Source organism: Coffea arabica, chromosome 6e (genome assembly GCF_036785885.1).
Source record: "Coffea arabica cultivar ET-39 chromosome 6e, Coffea Arabica ET-39 HiFi, whole genome shotgun sequence".
In the NCBI taxonomy this organism is placed as follows: Eukaryota; Viridiplantae; Streptophyta; class Magnoliopsida; order Gentianales; family Rubiaceae; genus Coffea; species Coffea arabica.
The window spans coordinates 60,068,876-60,082,049 of NC_092321.1; the positions used below are offsets into that span (position 1 = coordinate 60,068,876).

Here is a 13,174-nt window from a genome sequence, read left to right on the forward strand (position 1 = left end):
CACTTGTTTTCTTCAGATAGGTATGCTGTTCTGGACTTCGATTCTACCGTCTAGTCCTTTTTCAGGCCCTTACTCGAGGAATGAAAGTTATACCCTCATTGATCCTGCTGGTTATCTCTTTCATTCTATTGCTGCCTTTCCTGCTTGTGCATGATCAACTTTTAATGTACTAAACATTTTCTTCTTCTGATTATGACTTTTGAGCATGTTACATGACAGAAAAAAGTCTGTTACAAGACGATGGATAAGATCCAACACCTAAAATGATTTGCTTATGACACAATCACATTACAAGTTGATCTGCAAATACCCCATCCTCCATACTAATTATCCTCTAATACATCATGACAGACAAAATCCTGAACCTTCTAAATAAGGACAATATAAGCTACAAAAGAGGAATGGATGTTCTAATGAGCAGGGTGCAAAGCTGCTGAACAGATTGCTACAAAAATGTTCATCACGATTATAATGAAAATTTGCGTAGCCTTCAATCTGGTTTCTTTAAGTTCAAGCAGTTGTCTGTTGCTTGCCTGAACAACTCCTGCACTTGCTTTAATTCATTCTCCGCAGCTTCCAGTTGTTTTTGCAGTTCTTGGCCTACGGCATCATTTTCAGCCTGAAGTTCTGCAATTCTTTTCAGTTGAGCTTCTTCGCCTCCCTCAGCTAACGGAAGGGCAGCCACCAACAAATCAAACTGCTTGGCAGCCTTGACAAGTGCAGCACTCATGAGCTTCGGTTGCTCAGCAAGGCTAGCTGCATCCTCCGCAGCACTAGGAGGATTAGCTGGAGGTTCTGGATAATTAGGAGACAACCTAACTGGAGGAGCATCCCTTTGAAGTGTCCCAAAGGTATTGAAGGCAAGGCCTGCGATTGTGTTCACCTGTTCTTGCAGTTGGGATATTATATCCATCTTCAATTTTGAGACCTGCAATTCTGCCATTAACGGCCAACTTTCAGTTCAAGTAAAGTAGCATTTCTCAATTTCTGTACACCTTCATTTTGAATTCAAGCGATTAGGTATTTCATTTTTTATCACATTAACAACTCAGAGTGAGAGACAGAGAAAGAGGTCAAACAGCACACATGATTGAAAGCTGAAAGAAAGAATCTGAGGCATCCTTATGACTCATAAACATATTTGAAGTAAAAACGAGTGAAAAAAATAAAAGAAAACAAAGACATATATGGCTAGGCACAAACTGTCGGTCAATCAATTTGAACACTCACAATCTCAGCCTTTCAATATCATTCACGTGCTTGACATCAGACAGATCCTCTACAACATGACTTAACACAACAAGGCAAATAATATCACTACTCACGAAGGTGCTGAAAAATGCCATGCTTTATGAATATTAAAAGCAAGCCTTTACATCGTTCACTTTTGCAGATAAACAAATGAAGCCATTTGCATGAATTTCCCACATCAATGTCTTCAGGCACTAAGATTTCTGCTTTGGGGCAGGAACTGAATTTCCATCCAGAGCAATTCAATCAGTCAATATTCGTTTTCAAAAAGAATTCAAACCACAGACTCAACAATCTATCAAGTAATAACTCCAGCTGCTCAATTCTCCTAAATTTGCTGAACCTTCAATCAAAATTCAGCTACTTCAATACTCTACTAGAGGAGAAAGGCCCAAAATGTTCCAATACCATGTTATGGAGTATCCTCTGTTCCAATATATAGACGTGAAATACAAACCCGTGAATTGTGATCTCAGCCCACTAAATGTATGCTTCTGTAATGGCTGACTACTACTTATTCAGAAATTCTTTCAACCAATTTTGAGGATCAAATAACTACAGTAGAATAAACCACATCAACACTACCCAAGACCAAGACTAACCCCATCACACCAAGCAGAGCATTACACCTTGCAAGAAGGAAGCAAACCAATTCAAGATAAGAGATCAGGTCCGCCAAAGAGGCCTAATGGACAAGATATAACCCAGTTCTAATTACTACTATAAGCTTTTTAGCCTTTGGGTCCTCTATATAGAACCACACTTTCGCCTATGAACTGAATCATTGCTACGCAACAGAGTCATTTTCTCATCACATTTGCAGGAAATAACCAAGAGCCAGAAAACCCAGTACAACAAATCCAAAACTCCAAATCTGAAAACATCAAAATGACTCCAAACAAGCCCTTACCAACAAAATTGAACAAAACCCAGGTAACAAAATCTCGCCAAAAACACAGAAATCTAATTAAATTAAGAGCTGGAACTGAAAAACGTGGAATCAAAAAGAGGTCTCTGACCTTAAAGTTTCGAACTTTATATGGTTCAAGGGCTGGATTCTTCTGGGTTGTGGGTAGATGCAAAATCTGCAAATTCTGAAAGCCTTTTGGTGGCTTAAAACTTTGGTTGATGGACTACGATTGCGGATTTTTGGGGAGAAATGCAGCTAGTAACTTGGGTAGTACTACTTATATAGTTATATACTGGCAAGCATATGGTTGGTCTCCAATTTTTTCAAAGAAAAGAATTTAGGCCATGTTCTCCGGATTCCCTTTCTTCTTTTTCTTTTTTAACATATTTTATGATTTTTTTTATGTCACACATATATCAAATCGAATAGTTAGAATATATATATATATATATATATATATATATATATATATATATATAAACTCTAAAATATAATAGTTTAAATGAGTTTTTAATTTGTTGAAGTTTGACTCATACTATTGACCATTTTTAACTATAAAATCAAAAGTGAAGTTCTCAAGTTAAAAGATTTCAACTATCAGATGTAATTATTCACTGTAAAAAGTTTTTTTTTTAATCTATCTATCACTTAATTGATCGTCATTTCATGGAGAGCATACTATACGGTCTGATTTTAAATTGTACTGTGCAGTGAAATTCCAAGGAAAAACTGATTCATCAAACAAACAGCTCTCGTAGCTCAGTTGGTTAGAGCACCCGTTTAGTAAGCGGGAGGTCTTGAGTTCGACTCTCAACGAGAGCACCAATCAATTTTGCTTCTGTTTGCCATATAGCCTTTTCGGTGGTCCCACAGATTTTTCCTTTCCACGCACCCAAGTCTTGGCCTTCTCTCTACACCTAAATCTATAAAACAAAAAACTTCAAGCCAACAGCTTATAAAACTTTTGACTACCGATTTTGTTATGGGATCTTAATATCATTTGGCACACCTAAAATTTCAAAAATATCACTTACCTCCCTTACTTTTGTTATTTGTGTAACAAAATTTTTAAAAACTCTAAACTACCCTTTTACTTGCTAAATAAAAATATTTCTAAACCACTTTGTTCACTTTAAGAAAATCATCACCTCAAAAACAATCTCTTACAGTACTACCACATCACAATGATATACCCCATAAAAATATAAATTTGAAAAATAAAAAAGATATTTGAAAAGAAATACACTTGCATCAATTGAATTCTATATGCTCAAAATCGATTTATTATGAATTTATATTTTTTTCCAACAACTTCTCAACCTTTGCTCAAGCCATTAAATTGTACCAATCATTATAAAAATCAACTCAAAATATGCAAATAAATGATACCTCACTTTATCATAATCACAAAAAGTAAAAGATAAACAAAATTTAATTTATTATAATTTACAAATAAAATATCACATAGTCATCCAAAAATTATGAGTAAGAGAGAATGATGGAGAAAAGGGAAAAAGAAGAAAGTTACTTTCGTTTCTTTTTCTTTCAATTTTTGAGCTCCATTTATTTGATATGTTATGAATTATGTGTCAAGTGAGGGTTAATATAATCTTTTTACAATTACTAGAGGAGGTAAGTGATATTTTTAAAACGTCAAAAGTACCAAGTGATATTTTTAAAACCTCAAGGGAGGTTTCTGATATTATCCCTTTTGTTATTGTGGTCTTCGCCAGAAAATTTTTGCCAAGCCAAGAACAACATTACTAGTGGCTCTGTTAAAAACAGAGTATGAAATTGAAGAAAACCTGATATCCTACCCTTTGAAGGACATTAACCACATAAAGTAGGGGAACAAGATAGGCAAACCATTTTGGTAAGCCCGAAAAAAAAAAACACCAGATGTTTATCTTCTCAAGTTAACAAAGGTAAAGCTCATGTTCTGTCATAGTAATAGGAGGAAATTACTCGGGTACCCCCTAAACTTTTCAAACAGTTGAGTTTTGGCCACTCAACTATTAATAGTGTGTTTTTATCCACTGAACTATCAAAAGTGTAAATTTTGACCCATTCCTTCTTATTTCACCGTTAACATTGCCAAATTTAACTATAATTAGTATGCCTCCTGAATCGTGTGGACCTCTGAATCTAATAGAGTTAATGGCGGAATTAGACAGAATGACCCAAAATTTACAGCGCTTGATAATTCAGTGGGTAAAAACATACTATTAATAATTGAGTGACCAAATCTTGACCATTCAAAAAGTTCAATGACCCCCCAGGTAATTTGCTCTAGTAATAGCCTGATGAGAAGCTAGTAGGGAAAGTTAACGATGAATAAAGCTCAGAAACCAGAAAAAAGAAATAGACATTACATCTCAGATATATACTTGAAACTCCAGCCAAGTTCTCAGCCTGCTATTGTAACCGGTAATTCTACTCAGTCTGCCTTAAACTTCATCCTTTCACTTCATGTAAATTTTCACATCCTGTAATTACCATTTTTCCAGTGTTGGGATTCGTAAAATTTCTGGAATGAATTTATGGAGAGAAAGGAAAAGAAAAAGAGGAAAATTTCTTATTTCATATCATCAAGCTGAAGTATATCAGAAGATGATTCAGTAGGGTATAATTCGCTAGCCAGATATAAAACTCAATCTCCTATCTTCAACAATCCTTTTCAGGTAACTGCCCACTTTGACATGCACATACAGATGGAGAATGAGTTCACGGATAAGCTTCAGAACATAGTGGCTGTATATGAAAAAAAAATATATGAGTCTTCATTCTTAAGAATTATCATTTTTTTTCCTTTTAACTATGTTTTCTACTTTTTTGAAATTTTATTGTCAGTAATCAACTAAGGAATCTTACACCTAAATTTTTTGGACAAGATATAACCCGGTTCTAATTACTACTATAAGCTCTTAAGCCTTTGGGTCCTCTACATAGACTTAAACACACAAGTTCACACTTCCACACTTTCACCTATGAACTGAATCATTGCTACGCAACAGAGTCATTTTCTCATCAAATTTGCAGGAAATAACACAGACCCAGAAAACCCAGTGCAACAAATCCAAAACTCTAAATCTGCAAACATCAAAACGACTCCAAACAAGCGCTTACCAACAAAATTGAACAAAACCCAGGTAACAAAATCTCGCCAAAAACACAGAAATCTAGTTAAATTAAGAGCTGGAACTGAAAAGCTTGGAATCAAAAAGAGGTCTCTGACCTTAAAGTTTCGAACTTTATATGGTTCGAGAGCTGGATTCTTCTGGGTTGTGGATAGATGCAAAATCTGCAAATTCTGAAAGCCTTTTGGTGGCTTAAAACTTTGGCTGATGGACTGCTGCGATTGCGGATTTTTGGGGAGAAATCCAGCTAGTAACTTGGGTAGTACTACTTATATACTGGCAAGCATATGGTTGGTCTAAAAAGTAAAATTTAAGCCATGTCCGGATTCCCTTTATTCTTTTTCTTTTTTAACATATTTTATGATAACTTTTTATGCCACACATATATTACACTGAATAGTTAGAATATATTTTTTTAATAAAAACTCTAGAATATATTCCCTCCGTTTCATTTATTTAATTATGTTTGAAAAATTAACTTTTTAAAAATACGATTTGATTGTGATGTTTATACTTTTCTTTTTAATTTTACCTCCGTAAATTCAAAATATAAATTTGAATATAACATACATATAATTAGAAAGAATGTTATATTGAAAATAGAAACTAAAAGATGTACTTTTCTAACATAACAATTATTTTGAAACATCCTAAAGTGAAAAGTATAGTTTAAATGAGTTTTTAATTTGTTGAAGTTTGACTCATACTATTGACCATTTTCAACTATAAATCAAAAGTAAAGTTTTGCAAGTTAAAAGATTTCAACTATCAGATGTAAAATTATTCATTGTAAAAGTTTTTTTTTTTTTTTTTTTGGCGATCTATCACTCAATTGATCGTCATTTCATGGAGAGCAACTATACGGTAGGATTTTAAATATTACTGTGCACTGAATGTTTGAAAATAATTTGATCCACCCAACGAACAGCTCTCGTAGCTCAGTTGGTTAGAGCACCCGTTTAGTAAGCGGGAGGTCTTGAGTTCGACTCTCAACGAGAGCACCAATCTATTTTGCCTCTGTTTGCTAAGTAGCCTTTTCGGCGGCACCAAACATCCAAGCCTAGGCCTTCTCTATGCGCCTAAATCTATAAACAAAAACCTGCAAGCCAACAGCTTATAAAGCTTTTTTTTTTTTTTTTTTTTTTGTCAAACACCATAATCTTCATTTCATAAACTTGATAGTACAAGATTGGATACATCAGGATTGCTTCCTGTATAATCATTTTGTGCACTCTCATGGAGCCACATGGGAAAGTACTCTTCCCATTCAACATTTTTAGTCAACAGCTTATAAAGCTTTTGACTACCGATTTTGTTATTGTGGTCTTCGCCAGAAAATTATTGCCAAGTAAAATAACAAACATTACTGGTGTCTCCGTTAAAAACAGAATATGAAATTGAAGAAAAGCTGATACCTACCCTTTGAAGAACATTCTGTAACCATAAAGTAGGGGAACGAGATTAGCAAACCATTTTGGTAAGCAAAAAAAACACCAAAATGTTTATCTTCTCAAGTTAACAAGGTAAAAGCTCATGTTCTGTCATAGTAATAGCCTGATGAGAAGCTGGTAGGGGATGTTAACGACGAATAAAGCTCAGAATCCAGAAAAAAGAAACAGACATTACATCTCAGATATACACTTGAAACTCAAGCCAATTCCCAGCCTGCATGCTACTGTAACCTGTAATTCTACCCAGTCTGCCTTAAACTTCATCCTTTCACTTCATGTAAATTTTCACATCCTGTAATTACCATTTTTTCCGTGTTGGGATTCGTAAAATTTCTATTATGGAGAGAAAGGAAAAGAAAAAGAGGGAAATTTCTTGTTTCATATCATCAAGTTGAAGTATATCAGAAGATGATTCAGTAGGGTTTAATTCGCTGGCCAGATATAAAACTCAATCTCCTATCTTCAACAATCCTTTTCAGGTAACTGCGCACGTTAACATGCACATACAGATGTAGAATGAGATCACGTATAAGCTTCAGAACATAGTGGCTGTAAATGAAGAAACATACAAGTCTTCATTCTTAACAATTATCATTTTTTTCCTTTTTAGTTATGTTTTCTAGTTTTTGAAATTTTATTGTCAGTAATCAACTAAAGAATCTTTCACCTAAATATTCATGAAATAAGTTCAAAATGTTCGTTAGTTTTGCTAGAAACTTTAAAATTTTATTTAGAAAGAAGTTAGTAGTAGTTCCATTGTAAAAGTATATTTTTCTAAACACATACCTAGTAAAATTACTCAACATAATGGTAAGTTCCAGTAATAAAAAAGTACATTTTCCTAAACACGTACCTGGTAGAATTTCTCAGCATACTGGTAATTTAATGAAAAATGTAAGATATTTCAATAAATTAGTAGGCCTTGCTAGTCAGATGTTTCAATACATTGTGCTGCTCACGTTTTATCCAAGCAACTACGCAGAATACCAAGATTGATTTTATGAATTTAGATTGGTTAATTACAAGAAAAAATAATAAAAGAGACAGAGATGAAATTTTGAAAATATTTAGTAATTATTAGCCCATTTACCCTGAAACAAATATATCAAGTTATTTGATGTATGCTATTTCAAATTCTTCATGACATTTAAGGGGAAGGGATGAGTTGGATAGTTTAAGGATAAGGAGCATAAATAAAAAGTTTCGGTTCTGAGCCCTTCCACTTACATTAAAATGAAAAAAAAAAAAAATTCTTCGTGACATTTAGGTGCAAGTTGCAACTGGTAAAAAATAATACGTGCAATGACATTTAGGCGCAATTGGTCAATGATAAACATGTGCAATGCTTGTGCATTTTGCTTAGTTTATGCGACTGGACACTGCTGATCAACCGTCAAATTGTTTATTTTCTACATTATCCAAAGTAATTTATTTAAAACTAAAGTATACATATAACTAATGAAGACATTTTCTCAATTTTTTTTGGAACAACCAGATTACTGTAAACACCAAAATTTTGCAATTTTTTCAATATTTTCTTGAAAATTTTGTCTATTTATTGGTCATTTATTTCCATGCATTCTAATTCGAATTTTTCTTATTTTATAGGTTTTTTGAAAAGAAGAAAAAAAAAGAAAATCAAGAAAAACGAGAGTAGGCAAAAGAAGAAAATCAAGAAAAGAGAAATCCAGCCCAAGTTATAGAAAAAGGAAGAAGAAAGAGAAATAATTGGGAGCTTCTAAGACCTATCCACCTACCATTTTCTTTTTCCCCAAGACTCCCACACACTCACAAACTAACACTCCACTCCATTACACTCACCCTTTCTCCATTAACACTAGTACATGCAACTCTACCCCATCTATCGCTCTTGCCTCTCTCTCAATCTCACACTAGTGCATACTCACACTTCACACACTAACACTCTTTCTTCTCACTCGACTCTCTTCCTCTTTGCATGCACACGCACACACACAATCACACAGAAATACATTCACACCTACACATATAATGCACAAAAAGAAAAAAAATCAAAAAAGAAAGAAAGAAAGAAACAGAAGAAGAAAAAAGAAGAGCTAAGGAGCAAAGATAGGGTTGATTGAAGTTCCTAGCCACCACCACAGCAGTTGATCATCACTAAGGTCCTTTCTTCCCTACTTTTATTTGGTTTAGCTTTAGATTTGGCAAGTGGATTTTGTGAGGACTTGCAAAAACCCTCATATTATCTTAAAATTCCCTTTTATTTTGAATAAATTACTTTAAATATCTTTATTACTCATTTACTTCCTCAATAGTTGGAATAAATCATAGAATCAAGAGTTTCATCTTTAGTTTTATAGTTAGCGTAAATTAGGGTTTTTGCGTATTTCGGTAGTGTGATTAGTTGGTGAGGTGTGTGTATTAAATTCGAAAGTTAAGAGTGAGTTTTAGATAAGAGAAAGTGTATGATTAGAAGTGATAATAATAAGTTAGTGAATCATAAGTTAAAACACTAGTACGATCGAGTTAAGGAAAATCGGTTTGAATCGACGTGCACCGTTTGCTACCGATTGAATACACCACTTGGACACTACTTTATTACCTTAATCTCCTTGCTATTATTTCAGAAAACCCTTAATTAACCCTTAAGTGGCCGAAATTATTGACCAAAAGAAGAGAGAGAAAAGAAAATTTTGAGATTTAATCTTGTAGCGACATTTGACAGAAATCCAACCAACTTTGACTAAACAAATTTCCTTTCTTCTTATCACCAAATTAGCTTCATTTCTACTTCATTTTCTTCTTGTTGGCCGAGAGTGAGAGGAGGAAAAAAGAGAGAGGGAAGTTAGCAACTCCAACCTTGAATCCATCTTTGTTTGAGTAAAATCAACCAAACCAAACCGATTAAACTTGCCTTTTGGTGTTTGGAAAGCTTTGTGTGGTGAAATTTTTGGAAGAGAGGGGTTTGGTTTTCACTTGCAAGCAACTTTTGGAAGGTATAATGATTGATTTTCCTTTTCTCTTGCTTAATCTTGTTAAATTTGGGATAGAAGCTTATATTCATGGTTTGCTATGGTTAATTATTTAGTTTTTTATGGTGTAATGGAATGTTTAGCTAGGGTTTGCATCTTTTCAGTTTTGATTAGTGTTGTTTAACTAGTAAATGATGTTATTGAGGTTAAAAATGGAACTTGTGAAGTGATTTTGGACTTGAGTGTAACTTTGTTAGAGTAAAAGTGGAATTCCAGCACTTAGTAGTGATTCTGCCCTGCTTCTGGAACCAAACTGACCCGAATATTCGTCCATGATAAAGGCCAAATCAGTTCTTCCTAAAAACATGAAAGTTGTAGGAAATTGAGTTAACTATCTACCTGCAAAATTTCAACTCAATCGGAGCACTGTATCTTGTGAAATGACTGAGCTACCCCTGACTGCCCAAATGCCCTATTTCACAGGCAGTTTTGAAAAGGACTATATTGAAAAAAGGACTGTATCTTGTGTCGATGTCTTCATAGGAAGTGTAGATCTCTGTCTTAGTTTCGAAATGCCATAAAATTTTTTCCAATCCGATAAGCGTAGCTTCAGTTGTGACCAAAATGCCGAAAGATGACAAACCTGCTACTTAGACATTTTTCTTTAATACTAGTTTCCAACTTTGGTCTTGGTGGTTTCATTGTTAGAATTGACTTGTAATTGGATGATATTGAGTCTAGTTGAAGAGCTATTGTGTTAAGCTTACTTATGTATTGAATTTGGGCTGAGTCGAGGAAAAAAATGAAGCCATAAATGGCTGGAAAATAGCGAAATACAAAGGGTATGCTGCCCAAATTTTCACTCAAAAGTTAGGCGAGCGAACTTGAGACTTGAGCAACGACTCGAGGTTGAAGCGAACTTCGCGCGTTATGGTATTCAAGTTTCGTTAGTAAAAGGTATATGAGTTGAATTTGGCCAAAACTCGTACCCTTTAAAAGGTGAAGATAGCGACCAATAGAAATACGTTTTCCTCGTCTTTTAGACTCAAATGTGAATTCCAAAATTTTAATCGCTTCTTTAGCAACACCAAAAGAGCGAGCATGAATTTTCTAGAGTTTGATAAGTAACATGAATACTACCTAAATGAGTTTCAGTTACTTGATTTTCTTTAAGCGAAACTCTTAAGTTTCGAACCCTAGTTGATTTCAAACTCTTAAATGATGTTTTATCGCAGATTTGGACTCCAAACAAGGAGTTGTACCTGAACGTGAATCTAAGAAGCACTAAGTTTTTGGTGAGTGCTTCCAAATACCTGATTGAACTTGATACTTGTTTTCAATACTTGACCAATGTGATCGGATGATATTTGATTGGTTTGGTCGGGTAAGGGTGTACTTTATTGCACTTGCCCTAATGTGATATATTCTTTTTCAGTGATTGCAATTGACTTGATATACATGTATATGATTCGCATCTTGTCTGGAATTCCAGAAATCCTAAGGCTAGTTAATCAAGTCGAGCCGGCAAAGGGCCTGGTCGATTAGAGAACGAACCCTGGGTCTCGAGTGATACCTCCTCGACTAATCGGCATGCTCGAGTATTACCACACATGTTTATTTTGGTGTTCGGACCCAGTAAGGGGGTTGAATGGTGGACGGGTTGGCGTTAAGCGTAGCACTATTGGACTAATTACTTTACTTGAAAGTTGACGGAGTGTCAACTATTCCTTGATCAAGTTATGGCGGAGCTATTTTGCAATAACGACTGTATCCTTTTACTTGACATGTTCAATATTCAGCGATTGGCTTTACGAAGTGTTATTATTCATTTTCTTGACTTGTTATGCTCGCTACTTTGCCACTTTGATACTTTCTCTTTAAATTAATGGTCAACTTGCTATTTGAAACCTCACTGAACTTTAACTCACTCTATTTGTTTTGTTTTCCTTACAGAGGATATGAGTGAGGCGTGAGACTGGTACAGGCTAGCATAGTCTAGTTTTTGGAAATTTTGTGATTGTACTTGCACTAGGCGCTCGATTAGGGTTGAATGTATATAGAACTTAAATCTTTTGATGTATTTGAGATTGTATGGAAGTTTGAGATAGAAATGAATGTATTTGTACGTTCCAAACTTGGAAACTGTTATTCCATTTACAGTCAAGGTTGTGAACTATTTTATATGAAATAAGTGAGCGAGTCCTGACGAGAGCTAAGCAGGTGGTCCGCTAAATCCTGGGGTACGCCCTAGGGGGAAGTGGGGTCGTCACAGATTTCATAGAAAATCTCAATATTTGCATGTCAACTTGTGATTTTGTGACCTTTTTTGTGGACTAGTTGGTTGTTTTGAATTTTACATGCTATTTAAACTCAAAACATATGAAATCATACCAACATACTCCTTGTAACATGTGATAAGTGACTAATTTACGTAATAATTGTATGACATTTTATATTATTTTTAGTCACTTTGGTTATATTATTGGAAGAATATGAATCATTTTGGCTATAATTGGTGAAAAATGCTTTTAAGTGATTAAATGAGGTTTTTATCACTTTTTACTTGGATTTTGTGTATTTTGACAGTTTTGACACATTTTCGTATTTCGGCTATAACTTGAGTTACAATGATCGGATTGGGATGATTCTTGAACCCATTTGAAGATAAGAGATAGATCTACAACTTTGGTGAAGACATCTAAATCCAGTTTGAAGGTTTTCCAGGTCAAAATGCCGAATTACAATAGCAAATTTCTACTGGTCGAAACTGGAACAGGGCAATGAGCAGGCAAGGGTATTTCAGTCATATCTCAGCCTACACAGATCCAAATGAGGTGATTCTTGATGCATTAGAAAGATAACTCAAAAGGCTACAACTTTCATGTTTTAGACATGAGCTGGTTCAGCCTCTAACATCAAGAAAAGATTGGTTGAAGTTGGGCCAAAAACAGAGCAAGTGATCCACACTCGGATCCACTATTCATCCGAACCCTCGGTTGTTTCTGGGTTAGTGGATCCGAGCTCGGATCCATACGGATCCGAGGTACTGTAGCAGCTCGGATCACTGGTCAGAAAAGGCTGCTCTGTACGCGTAAAACTCAATTTCACCTCCACCAACTCACATTGGATGCTAGACATGTGAGAAACATTCCCAGCTGTAAAAGGGAGATGTAATCCTCATTTCTTGACCACCTTTCATCATTAAATAGCCAAATGCATTGCAAAAATAGGGATTGGGGAGTTCATAGCAGAAAATAGAGAGAGACATACGGGAGAAGCTGGAAGTTGCAGAAATGTAGCTCTTTCATCTCCCTAGTGTTAGTTTAGTTTAGTATAGAGTAGTGTAGCTTTTCCATTCTTGTTTATTATCTAGATTAGGATGAAGATGGAGGATGAAGAAGGCAAGGAAGAAAGCTCATGTGACAAGGGTTGTATTCCTTCCAATTTCTTTATCTTTTGTATTTGATTCCAAGT

The 13,174-nt window shown here is 34.8% G+C and overlaps 1 protein-coding gene and 2 non-coding genes across 6 annotated transcripts; 2 read left to right on the forward strand and 1 right to left on the reverse strand.

Annotated features, from left to right (window-relative positions):
* Positions 1–245: 245 nt before the first annotated feature.
* Positions 246–5,616, reverse strand: LOC113694913 (mediator of RNA polymerase II transcription subunit 21-like). 4 transcript variants are annotated; one of them, XM_027213832.2, is made up of 2 exons: positions 5,397–5,616; positions 246–928 (listed from the first exon to the last, which is right to left on the reverse strand). In XM_027213832.2, the coding sequence occupies exon 2, from the start codon at positions 911–913 to the stop codon at positions 491–493; it is 423 nt and encodes a 140-aa protein (XP_027069633.1). In that variant the 5' UTR covers positions 914–928; positions 5,397–5,616; the 3' UTR covers positions 246–490. The 4 variants fall into 4 exon arrangements, with proteins under 4 accessions (XP_027069633.1, XP_027069630.1, XP_027069634.1 ...); XM_027213829.2 differs by having other exon boundaries at positions 246–936; positions 5,397–5,614; XM_027213833.2 differs by lacking the exon at positions 5,397–5,616 and adding an exon at positions 2,271–2,546.
* Positions 2,910–2,983, forward strand: TRNAT-AGU (transfer RNA threonine (anticodon AGU)). Its single transcript has one exon. It is a non-coding gene; the product is annotated as a tRNA-Thr (tRNA).
* A 609-nt stretch (positions 5,617–6,225) lies between the features above and the next one.
* TRNAT-AGU (transfer RNA threonine (anticodon AGU)) lies at positions 6,226–6,299 on the forward strand. The gene has a single exon. It is a non-coding gene; the product is annotated as a tRNA-Thr (tRNA).
* The last annotated feature ends 6,875 nt before the right edge of the window (positions 6,300–13,174 follow it).